The sequence below is a fragment of the Heterocephalus glaber genome, unplaced genomic scaffold (genome assembly GCF_053883595.1).
Source record: "Heterocephalus glaber isolate CG9 unplaced genomic scaffold, H.glaber_assembly_v1.0 deba00001472, whole genome shotgun sequence".
Lineage (NCBI taxonomy): Eukaryota > Metazoa > Chordata > Mammalia > Rodentia > Bathyergidae > Heterocephalus > Heterocephalus glaber.
The window spans coordinates 15,184,917-15,206,496 of NW_028258315.1; the positions used below are offsets into that span (position 1 = coordinate 15,184,917).

Sequence of the window (21,580 nt, forward strand, 5' to 3'; positions counted from 1 at the left end):
ACCGATAAAGAAGGCACTGTTCTTTTTCACTGAGACCATCTTGCAAAATAAATCCTTGCTTCTGAACACTTCTCTTCACACTGTTGCATTTGCTGAGATACTTGGTGCCACAAATGGCCATACAAAAAGCCTTTCAGATAGATTCTGATACTGGACCAACCAGACAGTCATAAGGACCCCATTACTGCTGATGAATGGGGTGATGGTATCTTCTGCTGGCGTGCAGAAACCTCACAAATACCTGGATGTTTCCTGCTATGAGTCAGGATGGTGGAGGAAGATGAAGCATTAGCTTATGTGTTAGTGATAACACAGAAAAATATGTGGTCAGCATTCATTTTAAGGAAAGGAGAACAAACTGACTTCGGAAAAGAAAATGGCATCCTTTAGTTAGCCAACTGTCAAGCCCAGGGTGCTGAGAGTTTCCGCAGAAGCACAGAGTGCTGCCTCCTGCCTCTGCCATAGGACAGCTGCGGAAACCTAGGCCCAGGGGCTGATTGTGCGTGCAGCCCAGCTACAAAGAGGAGCATATTCAGCCTCACAGGTCTCTGATATCAGAGTCAGGACCCAGATAAAGAAACACTAGACCTTTACACATGGGATAGATTATTTAGAAGGACAGACATGACAGCCTTGAATTCCAGATTCCTCTGAACAACCAAAAGCAGCAGTGTCTGCTCCCTCCCTGGAAGAGAACAGGCCCCCTTGCCTGCAGACCCTCCAAAGGCCCCACTGGATGGAGAAGCCTCGCCAGGTGTGTTTGTCCTAAAATCTGCTTCTACCTCCATATAACCAACCAACAGAGGAGGCAAATTAGAGATTGGCTCAATGTTTTTCTGCTGCCACACGACAGCCTGTCTATAACTATAAGGACAGTGGTCAAGGAAAACCCTTCTGGCTGGCTGTTTTACAATCAACCCACCTTATATCCAGAGATAAATGGCTTAGATATGGCTAAATGTGATCATTTGGGCAGTGGTGAGTAGTTAGGTGGTCTCGGCCCTGGAGAAGGCAAGTCTGAAAGAGCAGAAACAAGAAAGTCTAAGGAAGAGCCAGAGAAACGGATTTATGGGAATGAGTCGAAGTCAGAGAATCGTCATATTTCACCTTACGTTACTGTCTGCTAGACACGAACCCTCCCAAAGATGCATGCAACAACCAAAAAGATGGAATGGCTTGTGTGAGTATCAGCTGGCTTCTTAGCTACCCGGTGATGTTACAGTGGGGTCCTTAGAGAGACCCTGATGGCAGGAATGACGACTCTGTCAGGGCTTCCTGTCGCTTGGGCTGTCCTAGCTGCTGCTACTGCCAGAAGCCCAGAGCACCTGCTGCAGTGCTGAGCAGAACCAGTGCCGAGCCATTAGTGTGACTCTCCATTGCGGGTCATCCAGTCTCCTGATTAGCAAGTTGATTCCATTAGACCCTGTGCACCTGAGAGAGCAACAATTCATCTTTCAGAAATTGGCAGCTACTTCAGTTAAGATTTTGCTTTTTCTGTCTACAGTTCTTCCACACCAACCCTTGAAGCTGTGTTACTCATTAGCTATGATTTCAACTTCTTTTGAATGTTTACATTATGAGATTGATGTGAAAATTAAATGAGCTAATACATGAAGAAAAAAAAAAGAAAAAAGAAACTGAAGCTTCTCTTCAATGTTCAGCATAGGTGAAGGGGAAGTAGCTTGTACTCATTTGTATGTTTAAAGCAGGAAGCCAGAAGGATATTCTATGCATACCTTGCAAAGAATAAACTGAATATTAATTTTTTTTTTTTGAAGACGCGGGATGGTATCTGGAGGGAAAGGACAGGCACAGAACCAGGTGTCAGTGAAGGTTTAATGAGAGGGGACTGAGGGCCTAGTGCTCTGTAAGGTGTTTTGATTCAACAGACCTTACACACAGAAGCCCTTGGAAAGTGTTAATGTAAGAAGCGCCAGACCAAGCTACCTGGCTGATTGGTCAACTGCAAAAACTTTCATACTTTATTCGGGTGTTGGTTTTTCAATGATGAAATCTAAAATAAGGGACAGCAAGTCGACCTTCCAGAAATAACCCACGGTAGCCAACCCGAGTGGAAAAAGAGTTTTCTTCAGGCTTTGGGTTGCTCCTCTTCCTGTCAGCTTTCAGAACCGAAGTGCGTAGTCGGAGTGAAAAATAGCGGCAGCTTGGAAGCTGTCGTCGTCGTAAATTCCATCCCTACAAGACAGACGTCCGCCTGCAGCCCCGGGCGACGACTAGCTCGGAGCAGCGTCGCCCAGCGGGCAGAGGCAGAGGCGGCAGCGGCGTGCCCAGGACCGCCCTCCTTCCGCAGCTTCGGAGGCCGGGGGAGCTCGGACGGCGCTGGGAGGAGGGGCCGTGGCTGGGAGGGCGCCGCTATTGGCTGACGGAGCGGCGGAGGAGGGGCGTGGGCACGCTGATTGGCTGGAGCTGGATCCAGAGGGGGCGGGGCCACTATATCTGAGGAGTCCCTGCAGCGGCGCAGGCAGTTGGGTGCTGGAGTGCGGCGCCACCGTGGAGGGCTGGGAGTCGAGCGGGCGGGCGAGGGAACGGCAGGGACGGCAGCGGCGTCAGCGGGTCGCAGGGCGGACGTCTGCAGGGCTGCACCTTCCGAGGGCCAGTCCTTCGCGGAGCCCCGGGCTGGGTTCGACCCGTAGCGCGGCGGCAGCCCCCCGTACACCAAAGAGGAGGCGGCGACAGCGGCAACCCCAGCCATGCTGTGCTATGTGACGAGGCCAGACGCGGTGCTGATGGAGGTGGAGGTGGAGGCGAAAGCCAACGGCGAGGACTGCCTCAACCAGGTGCGGGCCGGGGGCCAGGCAGGCCGAGGGGCCTCGCGACGGTGCCCAGCCCCCGGGGCCAGGTGGCGATGCAGCGGCGGCCGGCGAGCGCGCCCCTGGCCCGGGCTCCCGCCCCCTCCTCCCCGCGGCGTGGGGTTCGAACGTGGGGTGCTGAGGACGAGCGCGGCTGGGACCCCCGGGGCTGGGACTGCGGGCATCTCTGGGAGCAGCCACCCTTCCCCCTTACTACACTTGGCCAGAAGAACGCGGCCAGCACACCTGCCACAGGTGTGTGCGTGGTGCCTCCCGGGGGGTCCCGAGAGGCCTGGCAGCGCCACCCACGTCCCAGGATAGGTGGCACGGGGCAGTCCTGGGCTCCAGGTTCCGTGGCAGACAAGCCGGGCCCAAGACTCATGCTGCTTCTCAGACGGACCGAATTCTTCACCTGCCTTTGGGATTTGCCGGGGACAAGGGGACTGTAGGTTTGGGTTATCAACTCCTTGGTTGTCTTGTGTTTTCTTAAGAGCGAAAAAGGGTTCCAAACAGGGCATGCATCCATAGTTGGTATGGCAGACAGCAGATGAGATCCCAGTGAAGTGCTGTGCATTCGGATCCTCTAGACCTGGGATGTTTGGGGAATCGCTCCTAAAGCTTGGCTGACACTTGTGGCGTGTTTCCCAATGTGTTTGTTGTTTGGAGTCCAGATGGTTAAAATTGTCCAGAAAACAAGCTGCCAGATCAGCTGTAGGGATTGGGCTGGTGGAGGGAATTCCAGTGATTGGACTAAAAAGGGAAATAACCCAATAGATTTCTCTTCGCCTCTCATGAAGGCTACTTTTGGGGACTCCTTTTTCTCTGTGGCACTTGGTCTTGCCCTAGATACTCAAGAAAGGACAAGTCTCCATATTAGAGCAAGGTGTTAGCATCACTGGAGCCTAGAACTTTGTCCTCCCAGCTTACAACAGGTATTGTAAGACCCTTCTATTGTATGAAGAACGAGGGTTACCTTAGACTCAAATGGAGCCCTTGGGTTTGCCCGGACTACGGCTGCATGTACCATTATCCATCCTGCATTCATTTTTGTTTTAGGTGTGCAGGCGATTGGGGATCATAGAAGTTGATTATTTTGGACTGCAGTTTACGGGTAGTAAAGGAGAAAGTTTATGGCTAAATTTGAGAAACCGGATCTCCCAGCAGATGGATGGCCTAGCGCCATACAGGCTTAAACTGAGAGTCAAGTTCTTCGTGGAGCCGCATCTCATCTTACAGGAGCAGACCAGGTAAAGTGAGGCTGAAATAAACCAATGTCAAATCCACCTTCGATTCCATTTAGAAAGGGGCCTTTGTGACCTCTGGAGATGTTCCCAGGCACATTTGCTCCATGTAAAGCAAGTTGCCCTTAAGTTTGTTTTCAATCTGTACCGGGGCCCTTTTGTTGAGGTGAAGGGAGAGCTGCATTGCTGGCCTGGGTGCTGTTTCCAAACTCATTTGGTTTTTCTTGGCTTTATAAACTTAATGGCAGAACAAGGTTGAATTTTTACAAATAAACAAAAACAAAAAGGAAAAAAAAACCCATGACTGACTTCCTGATAGCAACATCTAATGCCCGATAGTAACCTCGCCTCAGCAGTGTTACTATAGGTCACTGTAGACGGTCTAACTGAAAGCAGGAAACAGTTCCTCTTGGGTTACTTAAACTTGGTCAACTTCTTCAGCCTAGTGTCAGATTACAGTGTGTAGCGGAAAACTCTGGCTTCGTGCACAATTTTCAAAGTTTTTAAGTTTCATGAAAACTTAATAAAAGAATTCTTTGAAGGCCACTGTGACTGAATTTCACCCCACAAATATACTACTCGTGATTGTCGAGTGCATAATGTTTAATTCCTCTTTGTCTTGTAAAAGAGAAAGGAAAGAAAAACTCTACCAGTAGTGGTAGACAACTGAAGTATGTGGTCTCCGTTTCCACACAAAAAAATCCATTTTCCTCTGGACTGACTGTAATAATACTTTTCTCAAGGATGAGCTAGCCTAGGAAAGTGATGTTTAATATTTATTGCTGAAATACAAGAGACTTAAATATCACAGCGACATGTTAAAAAAAAGGAAAGGATTGCTTTTAAAAACACAGCAAACTTTGGATCTAAGCATTGATGTTTTTCATAATCCTTTGGCTTGGAAATTTACCAAGCATATGAAAAATGTGATTAAGAAAATTTAGAATAATGATCAGTGAGCAACACACTTTAAGAGTTTTTAACATGTCATTTTTTTGTGTGTTTACCAAGGAACTGATAGAAACACTGAAATACTATCCATTTGAATTTAAAATCTTCATTTTGCCTTGCTTTGGAGCTTTAAAGTTTGAGAGAAAGGTTTAGTTTCTGAAGGAAGCTGACATACTGAATTATAAGTGCTCCTGAAAATGTCTTGCAAAATATTCAAGTAATTGCATGTTTAAGGGTGTGTTAACTGTCTTTATTATTCAGAATAGGCTTTTTATAAAACTTAAAGTTGATGTGTGAAAGCATCTATTTTGTACTTCATTGTCATAACTTGAAGTTGAATAAAAGAAAAAACACAGCAGATTGGATTTTTATTTGTAAATCATATTATGATTTCACAATTACTTCAAGGCCTAAATGCAACCCCATGTTGATGAGACAAATTTGTTTTTTAAATCTGCAGAAACTACAGATTTAAATAGTGACTATTTCATTTAAATAGTGAATATGATAATATGATCTGTGTGTATTGTAAATGCATTCATACTTTATAATTGCCCACTAGATGGTCTGTACCTGTGCTTTCCTGTAATTGGATCAATAATTACTATCAAATTCATTTTATTCATGCATGAAAGAGAGACATTTTATGAATTAGAACTTGAATCAGATTCCTATCTTGATTTTTCCTTTATTGACTCAATTGACTTTGACTCTTGAGATTTATGGCTAGTAACACACAAAGAATGTACCTATCTAGTTCAACTAGGTAATTTTAATTGATTGTAATTTCTTTTTGAAAGCACATTGTTGTGTCTAAACCTTTAGCTTTTTAAAATAATATATTGAATTTTACTTGTTTTCTTGTGGGACTGCCTGAAATACAAAACTACGAAAATATAGCACTCTGCTTTACTAACTTGATAAAGTAATTTGTAATTAGCATTTGTACCTTTTAATTAGGACATCAGAAGTTGTACTAGGTCTAGTTTTCAATTAGCATTGTTTTTATATGCATGATACCATACAACAAAAACAGTTATTTTTTCTTAATGTTATGTTAGCAGAATAAAGCTTGTTGATGTTCCATGATTTGTTATAAAATCTTTACATAAAATGCTGTGAATATAAAATAGATCTGTTTATGTAGTGAGTAAATATGACTTTGACAGCCCAGTTATGAGAGGTGAGTTTTTACTAAGTCAAGTCATGAGAGTGCAATTATACTTGAAAGCATCTGGGTAGTTTATTAAATGGTACTGAAATATCAGGACAGCATAGTCCTCTGTAGGTAATTAGGTGGGCTGCTCACAGTAGAGCTGGCCTAACCAGGGGCAGTTGACATACTGGTTCACATCAGTGGTGGACCCAAAGGCCTACCTGTCACTGGAGCCCCAGAAACCAGGCAGGCAGTCGCCCTGTTCCAGGTCCAGCTTAGCCACCAATGGCCAGCATCCAGCTTCCAAGCCTGAGCCTGACTCTGCATCTCAGTTGACAGCCCAGGAAGAGATTGTCTCCAAACACCTCCTAGTGATAGCTATTTTTTCTTTGCTTCACTTCATCTCTGTATTAGTTTCCTTAATGTTTTCCTAAATATATTTCTCTGAAGACAGGCAACATATCAGGCGTTGACTTTGATAGGTAGACAGGGCTCACCTGCTCTCTGATTTGGTCTGATCTTAGATTTAGTTCTCCTACCCAGACTGTTCAGTTTGCTCTCATATGGGGGCCCGGAAGGTAAAAAGAGAGCCTTTTTCAGACAGGCTGGCAGGGTTCAAAGAAGGGGACAGCAGGTATTTCCACCACACATTTGCCTTGCTGTAGATTGAAACAAAAAGTGAGACAAATTAATGTATTCTGGAAGTAGATCGGAAATAATAATCTTTTCAGAAATTCTTGCCCTTCAAAGGCTTTCAGTTGCAGCCATTTAGACTGAATTTTGTAAACATTTTCAAAACCAGAGATTAGAAAATTATATGGTTCATCTTCATGGTGGTAGTGATGCCAACCACTGGCAGTAAAATCTTTGTATTTCTGACTTTGCCACCTTTTGACAGAGCTCTGTTGTCTTTGCTGGGAACAGTCTCGCTTAGTCAAGGATCGCCAGTACCTGAATTCCCTTTCCTAGCAAACAACCGCTATATAAAGACTCATGAGTCCTGAACTAAATGTTCAGAGAAATACTGTAATCCTGGATGTTAAATTTCATCAAGATTTCCATGATAGGAGCAGTGACAGGTTTGCCTCGCTCCTTCTGAAGTCCTGCCCACTTCCCTGCCTGCCTTTCTGAGCTCAGATCAGACCTCATGCCTCCAGAAAACCTCTAGCTCTGCCAGGGAGACTAAACTCTCCCAAGACGTTGTGTGCCTTTCCTTTATAGCATTAAGGAGCTTATAACACTGTGATTATTTATGTGACAGTTGTTTATTGTCACTCACTCTAATAATCGCATTTCCATTAAAATTGATCAACATTGTATCCCTAGAGTCTAGCAGGTACCTACTTGCATAAATACTTGTTGCATCAACCAATTAAGAAGTTAGGAATAAAAATGGTGTTAACTGATACTAAGACAAATTTTCTTATAGATATTGGCAGGTTTTTTTTTCAGTCTGCTTCTATAAACCGAAAAGTTGAGAGTATCTAAAAGACTAAAAGAAATCTCACCATTAAAAAATGTTGTGGTGATTATTTTCTGCCTAGAACTTTTTCCGTACTTGGCGTTCTTGTGTTCTGTTTGTTTGTTTGTTTTTGAGACAGGGTCTCTCTATGTAGTTCAGGCTGGCCTTGAACTCACAGCCTCCTCCTGCCTCAGCCTCTCAAGTGCTGGGATCACAGGTGTGCGCAGTCACCACCCGACTTGCCCTTGGCACTGTTTTCCTTCCTTCATTTTGTCCCCTGCACCCCATTCCAGACCACTGTGGCTGTTAGCTCTTATCTAAAATGAACTGCCACTCCCTTGGACCTTCTATGGTATTCAGACAGTTCTGTTGTCCATTGGTTGATTGATTTGCCCAGGCTGGGTTTGTGTGATCCTCCCGCCTCAGCTGGCTCAGTTCGGTTTTAAGCTATACCTGCGTATCACTTTCTCTAATTTCAGCCACTTCTGAGTCCTACGTCCCTATTCACTCAGTTGTCTGCCAACAAAAATCACATAGATGTCTGGAAATCTAGTAAAGATGCCCTTGTACAAAGGGCCCGTGCAGACCCTAGGCAGGCATGACGTGGTCATTTTAAACCAATCGAAGGCGGAATCAAATCTTGTAAAAGCCATCCGAAGTCTTTCTTAACTGTCAGTGTTGGCAAAGGTTGATTTCACAATTTGCCATTTTGTGATTTGGGGTGGGTAAGCTCTATACAGTGCTGTTGTAGTAGTAAGGTTCTATTTACATTGATGTCATTCATATTCTTCATGCCAGCTATGTACCTGAGAGTAGAGTGACACTTTTTGTATGTTTGTTTGTTTTTGCACGTCAAAATATAAAATAGGCCCTGGGAAGTAAAAAGGAAACCTGGACGTGTGTACTATACTATTTTTAAAGAAAATTTTAGCCGAATTTGTGAATTCTAGAGTACCCATTTTTTCTTTCTGCTGAGACTCTAGTATGTTTGTGTGTTATTATGTAACATTTCTTTTAGCCAAGGATCTGCCATCTGGGCACCTTTGGGCACTTTGAATTTCTGATATTGATGTATTTTCATGAAGTAGTCGGGGAACATTTCTTAAATGGCATTTTAAATAAAATCCATTTATTTAGAAGACACTAGGTTCACACTTAGGCAGAGTGACCCTTTCAAAGCAGCTGCAGAGCCGCTAGGTATATTCTCTCTGATGTCCCTGCAGCCTGGTGTCACCAACAGGACCTAGCAAGTAACTCAGGATTTGAAGGCAGTTCAAGAGATGTTTACCATAGGCCTGAAAAGTGCTGAATAGACTGCTTTGTGGAATAAACGCCTAGGAGCACCCCTGACTAATCTCTGGATTGTTGCAAAACAGATAACACTTGTAGATTGCAAGAATGCCTGGAGAGGTGTCTGCCTAGACAGGCAGCTCCTGAGGTGAGTAAGCACATTTTTTAGAAGGCAGGCTCCATGCTTTAAGTAACAGTGTCCTTCTGGTGTGGATTGTAATCACTCTTGACCTTGGGAGTTGCCCCTGTGGCCACCCTCCATATCTTTCAAGTGCTCTAGGGTACAAGGGGGAACACACTTATCAGTGATGCCCATTTTGTGTTTTGGGGCATTGAGAAGGATCTCCCTGATTCTGAGTAGAGTCCTGACTTGGTGATTACTTGCTTGTGGCTGGTTTCTCCATTGAAACCCCTCTGTGAAGTAGATTTGATGGTTCCATCAAATAGCTATATAAGCTATTTATTCAACTTCTGAACCTTGACCTTACTAACATTCTCACTCAGCCTCATAAAAATTTTCATACATACAGAAAAGTTGAAATTTTTTACAGTGAACACCCATGTAGCCCCACTAGATTGTACTGTTAAATTTACTATGACTGTTATGTTCCATATTTACCCATTTACTGGTCCTTCTATCCATCTATCTATCTTTTTGATGCATTTCAAAATAAATTATATATAAGTACACTTCCTCTTAAATACTGTAGTTTATCATTAAGTAGAACTCAGTGTTTATATTTGGTTCTTGTTCTGATGCAAAATTTACATATAATGAAATGCATAAATCCTAATTACACCATTTAGTGAGTTTTGACAAATGAATGTATTTGTTTAACAAAACCTCTATCAAGGTGTAGATATTATCACCCCAGAAGGTTCCCCCTTTTCCGTGGTAGCCGGTCCCCGCCCTTCTTTCCCATTTTCTTCCATAGCTTTGTTATACCTGCTTGGCTTTGTGCATATGGAATCATGCAGTAGGTACTCTTTGTGTCTGCTTTCTTTTGTTCATCATAAATTTTTTGAGATCCACCCATACTGTCCTGCCTGTCAGTGGTTCACTCCTTTATAGCTGGATAGTATCCCATTGTATGAATACACCACCATTTGTTCATCCTTATTCCTATTGACAAACGCCTGTTTTCTATGAATAAAGCTGCTATGAACATACAAGTCTGTTTTTTCCTTTGTACACTCTTGTGTTTTTCTTTCTCTTGAGTAAACATTCAAGAATAGAATGGCTGGGTCATGGAGTAGGCAGTTGTTTATTTTATAAGTAATTGCCAGGCTTTTTACAAAGCAATTGTACCCATTTATACTCCCATAAAGAAGCAAGAGTCTTATTCCTTCACGTTCCTGCCAGCCTTCAGGCCGGGTATAGAGTGGTAGAGTGTTGGGCTTTTAATGTGCATTTCTCTGGTGGCTCATAATGTTAATCTCTTTTTTTGTGTGCTTATTGGCCTTCCATAAATGTTCTTTTGTGAAATATCTAGTCAAGTCATTTATACATTTTTATTGTTTGCCTTTATTTTGAACAAGTTCTTCATGTATCCTAGATACCAGTATTTGTATGATACAAGTTTTGTAAATGTATTTCCTACTGTGGCTTGTCTATTTTATCATGCCTTTTGGTGAGTAGGAGTTTTTAATTTTGGTGAAGTCTAATTTATCCATGTTTTTTCTTTTTGTAATTTTTGACAACTGCACCCTGGGAAACCTTTTTACTCAGTGTTTCCTTTTGTGATTTTTGCTGACTCTGTTATGAGAAACCTTTGCTATTCCCTAGTCTTGAAGATACTCTTATGTCTAGTGTGTAAAGCATTATAGTTTCAGCATTTACATGTAGGCCATCTTGAACTGATTTCTGTTTTACTAGAATTTTAAACTGTGAAACAAAAAACTCAGAGCAATTCTGTTTTGATTTGAGGGTTTTAAAATATAACTTGGCAGTCGGAGTTTGGTTTAATATAAGCCAGTGTGGTTGAGTGACTCGCTGGACAGAGGCTTGTGCAACAGGATGAGGATGGCAGTGGGGATCTGACCGAGGTGAGGGACAGGCCTGACCTCACTCCCTGCAGCCGGCCCGCGTGCCTTTCGGGGAGGGAGGCAGGAGAGCCCTTCCGAAGATGTTTTAGTTTAATACTTAAATTTGAAGTGTAACCGTGAATGTGGCTATAGTTATTTCACATTTGTCTTGAAATGCTCTTCAAAATGGTGTAAGAGAATGAAGGGTGATAATCGAGAGTGAGCTCCACAATGAGTCGATCAGCAGCCCTGATGGGTTCATAGAAAGCTGAGCCATGGGCACTAGATGATTGCTTTATGAGGTAGACCAAGGTCCAGGGGAAAGTTCTCTGATTACAGACTCCTCAGTGATTTTAACTGCATTCGTTAGCACTATAAAAAGGCATTAATTTTACAACGCAGAAATTTGAAGTACTTCAAAACAAAAATATATTAAGAATATGTGCCTCTTTTTTAAAATGAAAACTTGGCCTGTCCTTAAAAAAATCCACAGTGCTATAGTGGGTGTGAATTCATTTATTCTCATGACACCAGGACAGGAGTTAGAATGTTTCACTGTGGGCCTCAAAATGTGGCCTCAAAATATTGAAAGTAGCCATTTTCTTAGTAACTGACTGGGTAGAACTTAATGAATTCCAAAGTACAGGCCCAAGAATGTTTAGAACATGCAGTTTGAGCTTGTATCCATATGACATATTCACAGCTATTTGTTTAAGACAAAGAAAACATTGTTTTCCAAAGGCTTTCTTTTGGTTTGTGATTCTAGGATGCAGCCTGTATTGAGCTAGATTTGTCATCCACTTTTGATCTCTAGTTAAAAAAAAAAATAGTTCTCTGCAGGCATGACTTCTTCGACTCTTAACTGCTTGTTTTGATATTGCTGGTAACATTTCACCCATTTCACAAAAGAAGGAGGGGGCAAAATCCAGGAGCCAGACATACCAGGTGGTCAGAGGGGAAAGTAACAGAAGCCAATACTCAGTTCAAAAGCACGCATCAATATTGTGCCCTCTGAATCCTTTGTTGGAAAAGTGTCTCAGTGCCCTGCCGTCCTCCCTCATGGCAGGAGCACAGAGGATCTACTGACAGGTGGTCACAGCTGGTGACCTTGGCTGCCACTGCTGCCTGCGCTGCTCCCCTAGAAGACGAACCCTTGTCACCTAGAAGCCACTTTGTGCCTGCAGTTACTTGGGTGGGATGTGTTCCTTCACTCTAGAAGGCTGTGAATTCCATCTGAAGAGAAACTCTCACACCAGGCCATCCTGTAGTCCTGGTGTGGGGCTGGCCACAGAGACACGCATGACAAATCTTTATTGATTTGAAATGAAAATGGCTTTATAGCCATGAAACTACACGATGCAGGAAGGGCGGGCCTGTCATAAAGTTTACGTCAATGGCAGGCAGTTAGCAGCCCAGCCCAGACTGTAGAAGGGTCCACACTCACTCCCACCCCAAACCCTGCCACCACCCTTTTTCCACCCTTTTTGCTTTTTTCCTACTGAGACCCACATGCGGGAAAGGATCAGCCCTGCTCTGCGGCTGCTGACCACCTGTTTGTATTTGGTCTTTGCTTCTTTGCCTTTGATTTTGACAGCTGTCTCTCCAGAAGTAGGCAGGAGGAGTCTGGAAAAAGAAATGGAATCGGTTTTGAAACTTCTTTTGCAGGCAACATTTACTATTTAGTAAAACAGAAAGAAGTTTCTGACTATCCCAAGAAAATAAGTTAAACCTTTACACAAGCAGTAATTAAGCTGAAAAGTGAAGATTTTAAAAATTATTTGCCATATAATTTCTTCTTGAATATAAGCATAGGTTAAGATTTTTAGTTTCCTAAAAACATAGGGATACTTCTGCCCTCAGAAAAGCTTTTTAGATGGCCAAGTGGAAGTTTGCCAAATGGCCATCCAGAATGCCCTTTGAGGGTTCAAGCCATGCTGTGACACCAGGGTTTGATGAGAATGCCAGCCCTGCGCCCTAAGATATCTATTTCCAAACCAGTTATTTTTGTGGTGATTTCTTTGCCCAAGCAGGGGGCCCCCTTCTAAGTTTAGCAGTATGTCAGAAACACTTTAAAGACTAACAGATGTTTGGGTTAATAAAAACCATGTTTACCCTCTTTTGCTGTATCGTGCATTCTTCCTGTGATTTCTTTATGGGTCCTTCGAATAAGGAGAAAACTGCAGTATTTGTCAGTTTCATTGTTTTAAATATTTCTTTGGTATCATTATTGAAGGCACGAAAGATTGAATTTGAGTATTTCCTGGTTCAGGAAGAAGGATGACTCTTTTCAGCCTGTTAGTTTATCAGCCTGTTATCTCAATGTAACCCCTCCTTGTATTTATTGCCTTACTTTCTCCAACTCTTCCTTTTCCTGCATTTCTCCTTCCACTCCCCCTACCTGGCCTGTCAGACACAGACATAAGTATAAACAGTGTTGGTACTGGAGTAGGGACATCAAACTCGGTGGAAGTGGGGAGCTGAATTCATAATGTTCAGAGCATTCCCAGTGGCTGTACTTCACTTACTAATAGGAGGAGTGTTGGGACATTTAAACATCTTTGAGAGACTACCACAAGGCATCAAAGGAAGGTTAAAACCCCACACTTCCCAGAGAAAATTTTATAACATAGTGTCTTAAATATTCTTTTTAGAATTTTTGGCAGTATGGACAATATCTGAATTTCCCCAGGAGTTTCTAAGTGTGACATGCTTTTTCGTAAATATAAAATATAGTGTCATATACAGTTAGGACAGGCCTACACAGAACAAAACTAAGGCTGGACTGTGAGAGTCATGCCTGAAATCTCGGCACTCTGGAAGGCTGCAGGTGTGAGCCTAGCCTGGGCATCTTAGTGACTTAGCAAGACCCTGTCTCAAAAAACTAAAAAGATGGGGCTGGAGCTCAGTGTGAAGGCCTAGATTCCATCCCTGAAACACAATCAGTAGTCAGTAATGGATCTGTGCAGTTTTATGCACATTTATGGAGCTCTCTGATATTAGAGACACTTAAACAATTAACTAAACCATACTAGCAGTTTAACACACTAAGGACAATACTAGAGGAGTGGATGGTTTGTATGCGACATAGACCAAGTGGTGCCCAAGCGAGAGGACAGGAAGAATGGTCATCAGGACAAAGGGAACAGCAAGACCAGATTTTCCAAGGAGAGGCACAGTGCCTTTCCCGGGGCAGAGTGGCTGGAGGACATGGCAAGCGATGTGGCTGGAAAGGTGGAGAAGCCTGGGTTTCGTGCTACCATCATGCGCCCTCCTCCCAGGAGGATTCTGAGCAGAGAAATGTGCCGGAAGTGAGCAGCTGGGAAGGGGCTGGCAAGGTCTACAGAAGAGAAGCGCCCAGAGGGTGTATCAGCTCCCCAGTTGAGTGCTGCAAGTCAGAAGTTCTTTCCGATTCTACCAGAATCTACCCTAGAGAGTTTTTCTGATTAAGGAATTTTGTTTGAAAACATAATACAAAAGCTTGTGTATAATTATTGTATATTTTGTGACCTGGCTATTTGTGAACTTGTTTTCTTTAGATGTGTTTGTGATTTTTCTTACAAACTTAGTCCTTAGAGTTATTCTGCCTGGTGCCCCTGATAAAAAGGGCTCTATAATGGCAAGCATATTCAGCATGACTTTTAAAGTTGCCCTCTTTTCCTTACTTGGAAAGTATGTTCTTGATTGTGAAAGGGCTAAGCAGGTTGTTTATTGCAGCACTGCAGTTGAACCTAGGGCCTTGCACATTCGGCGCCAAGCTCTACCACTGAGCTGCCCCCAGCCCACCAGGCTGAGTTTGGGACTCTCACATCCCTGAGCCTAACCCCTGCTCGCTTTCCTCTGCAGACATATCTTTTTCCTGCACATCAAGGAGTCCCTCCTCGCAGGCCACCTCCAGTGTTCCCCGGAGCAGGCAGTGGAACTCAGTGCCCTCCTGGCCCAGACCAAGTTTGGGGACTACAACCAGAACACTGCCAAATACAACTATGAGGAACTGTGTGCCAAGGAGCTCTCCAGCGCTGCCTTGAACAGGTGAGGCTGCGCGAGGCTGGTGAGTGTGTTCACGGAGCTCCAGAGGAAAGCGAGCCTCTGTCTCTAGGGCTAATCCATGCTGTCATGGCCGGGCCACTGCCCAGTTAACCAGTTAGTTCCAAAAGATTTATTAGCCTTTTGAGAACTATATAAACACAGAACATAGACCCTTCAAATAAATGCCCTTATGTGAAATGATATATAAAATGGGAATTTTTAAAATCTCTAATCTTGTAAAAATACACATCTCCTAGAGTAAAAAGTACACTAGTGTTGTCTTCATCCCAGCAAGAATGAAATCAAGAGGCCTAACATAGACATTTCAGTTATCTATTCCTATATAACAAGTCACCCCAAAACTTAGTGGCTTAAAATAACAAACCTCCTCTTGTGGCTGAGACTCTGCTGTGAATTGGCCATGGCTTTGTGGGTTACCACCTGGGACCTCCCAGGAGGCTGCTGTCGAGCTCCTAGACCTCAGTCTCATCTGAAGGCTCAGCTGAGGGAGGGACCCATGTGCAGGATGGCTCCTGGGTCTCTTGGCCACCTGCTTCCCTTCCCACATGAACCTCGGACGCATTCCATGATGTGATGGCCAGCTTCCCCCAGGGTGAGTGGTCCAACTCGGAGCAAATGCAGAAAGCCAAGAAGGAAGCTGAGGTCTCCTGAAACTTTATCTCAGAAGTGAGTCACATCCCATGACTTCTCCCAGATTCTGTTTGTCGAAGCAGGTCACTAATCCAGCCCACACTCAAGGGAAGGAACTTACACGGGACATGGATAGCCAGGCGGTGGGCTCACCAAGGGCCACATGAGGGTCCATCCACAGTACAGCAAATAAGGCCTGTACTTCCTTCACTTGCAGATGATGTAATCAGTCACTGACAGTGCTAGATTATAATTAATTTATTACATATATATAGATAAATGTATGCAGAGTTCCAGCATATGAATTTGTCTTATGTGTTTTTTTGAGATTTTTCATAATTCTTTCATCACCAGCCAGCATCCCCAAAAGTGTTCTCTTTTGAATATTTGATAATCCAGATCTTGAAGAGTATCTTAGAAGTATCTTACAGTAAGTTTACTAAATAAATGAGACATTAATAATATACAGCTTTATGGTTTTATGATTCATAAATGACAACATCACTGTACTGCACTAGTGAAAATGATGTAGATTAATCTTTCAAGCCTGTGAATTAATCTCTGTATAACTCTGTACACTCTTGGTGTCCTGCAGCATCATTGCAAAGCATAAGGAGTTGGAGGGGACCAGCCAGGCCTCAGCTGAGTACCAAGTTCTGCAGCTCGTGTCAGCAATGGAAAATTACGGCATCGAGTGGCATGCCGTGAGGGACAGCGAAGGCCAAAAGCTCCTCATTGGGGTTGGTCCTGAAGGAATCTCCATCTGTAGGGATGACTTTAGCCCAATTAATAGGTAAATCCAAGCTTGAGTAGTTTTAGCTGCAAGCATGTGGAAATATCTGCAGCTCTCACCATGAAAATAGAAAATGGAGAAGGGTTCACTAGACAGTTACCTCACAGGAATACCATGTTTCATTTTGGAATTCACATTAATTTTACTCAGGCCTTAACAGTCGTTTAATTATTTTTCAAGTGCTAACTTTTAAGTGTGTACCAATGTGGTAAATTTTTCAAACAAGTTGTTCACTGCCATAAAAATCTCCTTCTGACCTCTACACACTCATCTGCACACATATCCAAACTCTCTGCAGTGCTTCTCTCTGCACATATACAGCTGCTTTGCAGTCTCTGGAGGGCGGCCTGGGCTAAGGGTCTGGTTTACTGCTGAGTTTTACAAAGGGATGACGTGACAAAATGCTTCTGGACTGGCTTATTTTTCTCTTCCTGTCTTTTAGGATAGCTTACCCTGTGGTGCAGATGGCCACCCAGTCAGGAAAGAACGTATACTTGACTGTCACCAAGGAGTCCGGGAACAGCATCGTACTCTTGTTTAAAATGATCAGCACCAGGGCGGCCAGCGGGCTCTACCGAGCAATCACAGAAACACACGCTTTCTACAGGCACGTACCTTAGCGTCACAGCTCTAGTTAAGACTTTGAGGAGATGAGCAGGTTTTTAGGGTTCCTTCTACCCTGATGTCGTGGGGCTGCTCTTGAACATCTTGTTCCTGCAGCGGTGATGGAGCGTCCCGGGGAGCACAACCCTGTTTCCCCACGGAAGATGCATATGTACGAGCGGCACACCCGCCCCTGCATCTCTTGCCTCAGCTTCTCACACCCGCCTACCCCACTCTCCCAAGATAACCCTGGGGAAGGGGCACTGGGTCTGCCCCACCAGCTTTGCTCTTTCCCTTCTGGGAGAGAACCTGCCCCGAATCCTCACTATCTCTCTCCACAGAGAGTTGGTATTAACACTATCAGTCCTTCTTTGCAGAGAGCACATTCAGGCTGAGTTGTGGTTGGACTCAAATATTTGGAAAATTAAAACCAAGAAGTGTAATTGGTAGGCAGTCTTACTTTTTTAAAAATTTTAAAGTAGACACACAGATTGTGCAACAGAATGAAAAATTCTTAGACATTTTTAACATAAAAGCTAAGACTTCGAAGACTTCCCTTTTTTTTTTCTTTCTTCCACAAGCTGCTTGGGCCTGCAGCTCATACCCTGGAGACGGACGTAGATGCTCTCTGTCCCCGTATTTACACTGGTCATTGGAGGTACTTTGGAGGCCTTTGAGAATGCTGAGCCCTTTAACACACGTAAAGCGGGAGGAACTTCCCCTGGGGCATGCGCACAGCCGAGTGAGATGTGTGCTGAGGACTCACTGAGGCAGGGTCTACAGGTCTGATTCACACTGCCCCACCCTTCGCTATTAAAGCAGGTGTGCAAACTTTCCATGCAGGTGTGACACGGTGACCAGCGCCGTCATGATGCAATATAGTCGTGACTTAAAGGGCCACTTGGCTTCTCTCTTTCTGAATGAAAACATCAACCTCGGCAAGAAGTATGTCTTCGATATTAAAAGAACATCAAAGGAGGCGTATGACCACGCCAGGAGGGCTCTGTATAATGCTGGTGTGCTGGACCTTGTCTCAAGGAGTGGCCAGAGCCCCCCCGGCTCCCCACTCAAGTCCTCTGGGAGCAGCATGAACTGCAGAAGCTGCGAGGGCCTCAGCTGCCAGCAGACCCGGGCACTGCAGGAGAAGCTGCGCAAGCTGAAGGAAGCCATGCTGTGCATGGTGTGCTGTGAGGAGGAGATCGACTCCACCTTCTGCCCTTGTGGCCATACTGTGTGCTGCGAGAGCTGCGCAGCCCAGCTGCAGGTGAGGGGCCGCCTGGCCTGCCAGGGCCTGGCTGGCTAATGCACAGGAGTGCCCATCTCTCCCTGGGGAGGCTTTGGGTTTGGTGACCCTTTGCAAACATTCTTGGATGCACGTACTGTGTTCCCAGCATGATTACTCTGAATCATAGATATGTTTCCAAGTTCTGGAAACAAGGTCCAGATTCATTCACAAAGTAATCCATCTACCATAGTTAGTAGCTAACCCAGGCTAGAACCCAGGCCTGCTTCTGCCATTTCGCGTTGCCTCCATTCCTGACGTTTAGGGGGAAGGTCTTTGGTGTTTGTGTGAGAACTTGGGAAAGAATGCTTCGATTTTGGGGTTATCATTAACTCAGTTGCCATGATGGGTTGTTTACTTTGATTATTTATGACTAATTTCTTTTTATTGCTATAAATGTCTCTAATGGCTTCTTAGATTGGTTGCTACTCATTACAGGTAAAATTAATTTTAATAGAGAAAATTAAAGAGAACAGGTTTTTTTCACATTTTCTCTTCCAGTAATTCTTTTCATTTGGTTCATTTCTCAGAAGCATCTGCTAATTGCTATGGTTTATGTAAAACTAAAGCTAACCCTAAATGTCACCTCGTCCTTCAGACACTGCCAATTTTACATCTGCTCTTCGGCCAGAGAATGCACACACAGGACACCCGTGCCCCTTGGAGAGGAGGTCATGCCGCCCCAAGGAGTGGTTTCCCTGGGAACAGGCTTGGACTTGCCTCTTGGGGCCACATATTCTGACCTTGTGCTCAGTCTTCCATCGTGGCTAATGAAGGGCATGTGCTGCTGAGAAGCCACCAGGAAACCAGGGCAGTTGCCTGCAAGAGTCAGCAGAAACATACTTAGGCCACGTGGGCGTCTGCCTTCAGCCACCTGAGCCAAGGCCACAGTCTGTGGAAGGGTCTCCTTCAAGGTGGCCTGAGGTGTCATAATCTACTCTTGAGGGGTCATGGCCTACACAGAAAGAGCTCTTCAATAATCACTTTACTCACTGTGCCTTGTTGAGAATTGAATGGAAAGCCTACTTAATTTCCTTCAGTGTATGCATTTTCATACATTTTTTCTAAACATTCAAACCTGTTAGAGAGGAAAGCCCTCTGCCAATCGAAAGCTTCGAAGTCATTGTGATCACAGCTTATTTAGAAAACTCAGTGTGGTAGGTACCAAGGGCCTGCAGAGCTGTCCTAACCAGCACTGTTGGCTTCTCTCTTGCAGTCGTGCCCAGTCTGCAGGTCTCGCGTGGAACACGTCCAGCACGTCTATCTGCCAACCCACACCAGCCTTCTCAATCTGACTGTCATCTAATGTGTTTTGCATCTGTCAGACGCGCCACATTTCCATGAACTGCACTATTGTAAACTATAAGAATGATAGTTTCGTGGAGAAAATAATTTCACTCCCAACACCCACCTGCCATGCAACATTTAAAACACAAAGGAAAAAGAAGACAAGAATACAGCTACTCCTCACTGCAGAAACACATCCACGCGTAGAACTAACAGGCCCACTGAGGGGACCGAGGAAGAGCTCTGGGGACACACATTCCTTGGACTTTCTTTTTTTTATGATTAAATAAAGGAACAGGTAATCTTTGTCAGTTAAGTGGCAACATAGCCAAAAAGTGGGTACCTTTTAGGAAATGATGTTGTAAGTCTCCATAATGTATCCCGAGGTAAGTTTCCTACCTGCAGCAGATTTTCTAAGTAGTTTTAGGCATTTACTTGGTTCTTTTTGTACGGTCATGGAGCACCGAACATTTTTAAAAGGAAAATTTTTCTTAAACACTTATCGTTATAATGTCATTTCTGTTTTTGTAACCTGTTGAAGAATGATTGGAACACAAACATTTAAACACCAATCCTGTGGTGGTAGCATTCTCCTGTAATCACAGCATTTGGGAGGCTGAGGCAGAAGGATGGAGAGTTCAGGCCAAATTGGGCAATTTAGCAAGATCTTATGTCCAAAAACCTGACTTTTAAAAGGTTGGCCATGATGTTGTCAGATTTAAACCAGTCTGGCCAGGAGAAAGCAAGTGATCTAGCAGAGAGGCTTCCCATTCCTTTGCCCTCTCCTTGTGCCCCATGCTTTTTGGTTATGAAAGAAGTGATTAAAAGTAGCAGCAGAGGGCTGGGGATTTAGCTCAGTGGTTTCGGCGCCCACTGCGCAAGTGCAAGGACCCAAGTTCAATCCCCAGTACCAAAAAAATAAAAATCAAACAAAAGTAGCAGTAGGCAGGCATGTCTTGGGCTTTTTTGAGTTAGCAGAATACTTTAAAAAAGGAGAGCGTTTTCCTTGGGAAGGGAGAACCAGCTCACAGAGGGTGGGGCCTCCGGATGCCCACACAGCCGCTGTTCTTCATGTCTCCGAAGCGCTCCGCACCACTGCCACCATGGGTGTCCTGCTGCCAGACACATCAGCCCTTTTACAGCCTTATCATAGGTTTCTAGGTATTGCCTCCTTTTTATGTGTGTGTTTTGGGGGTGTGTGTGTGTGTGTGTAAATGCTTAAATCTTCTTTGGTTTCCCCTTCTGTGTCTTTCAGAGGGGCTTTGGTTCTTTTGTCCCTGTATTCTTAACTATGTTTTCCACTTCTCCTTGGGCATTTTGGAAGCTGGTCAGCTAGCAGGTTTTCTAGGATTTCGGGAAGCCTGGATGACCACATCGGGTGCAATACTAGCTAAGTAAAAGCTAGAAACCTACACTGTCACTTTACTGAGATTTCTGAGTATACTTTTCTTATTGCCTTAATGTAGCAGTAATGTGTTATGCATTTGTTTCTTTGCACAGACCTTTTGTCAGATATTAAGATATTATCTACTTTTTTATGGCACATATTAGCATATAAGCCTTTATTCCAAGAGGTATTTATTTTTTCACTTGTAAAAAATAATGTTTCCACATAAAGAACTCTGTTATATCCTAGAGAACTTCTGTCTTTTATATTCAGGATAATAAAGACTTTAAAGCAAGCATGGGTGTTTGTATTGTCACCATCACTGTCATTTAAGCCAGTTTTATTCAGCTAAAAGAAATGAGCAGTAACATCAAGGTTGGTGTCTAATTCGGTCCTACATGGAAAATGTGAAAATATTGAGGGTGTTTGGTCTGAGACCATCTCACTCACTTGAGTTTCTCTCTTCTATGTTTTGGGGCCATGAGATTGGAAAGTAATGTAATACACACAAGCAGATGAAAAGTACAAATTGGGAGAATGAGTAGAAGGGAGTGGTGAAATTGGTAAGTAACAATCCCAAAACTAAGCTGATGCTGCTGGTGCATCCTGGTCAGGA

The 21,580-nt window shown here is 43.9% G+C and overlaps 1 protein-coding gene across 2 annotated transcripts; it reads left to right on the forward strand.

Moving 5' to 3' along the window:
* The first annotated feature begins 2,480 nt into the window (after window positions 1-2,480).
* Mylip (myosin regulatory light chain interacting protein) lies at window positions 2,481-21,260 on the forward strand. 2 transcript variants are annotated; one of them, XM_004847651.3, is made up of 7 exons: window positions 2,481-2,798; window positions 3,867-4,057; window positions 14,779-14,964; window positions 16,208-16,405; window positions 16,848-17,012; window positions 17,852-18,272; window positions 19,507-21,260. In XM_004847651.3, the coding sequence occupies exons 1-7, from the start codon at window positions 2,712-2,714 to the stop codon at window positions 19,594-19,596; spliced, it is 1,338 nt and encodes a 445-aa protein (XP_004847708.1). In that variant the 5' UTR covers window positions 2,481-2,711; the 3' UTR covers window positions 19,597-21,260. The 2 variants fall into 2 exon arrangements, with proteins under 2 accessions (XP_004847708.1, XP_004847709.1); XM_004847652.4 differs by lacking the exon at window positions 2,481-2,798 and adding an exon at window positions 3,562-3,742.
* The last annotated feature ends 320 nt before the right edge of the window (window positions 21,261-21,580 follow it).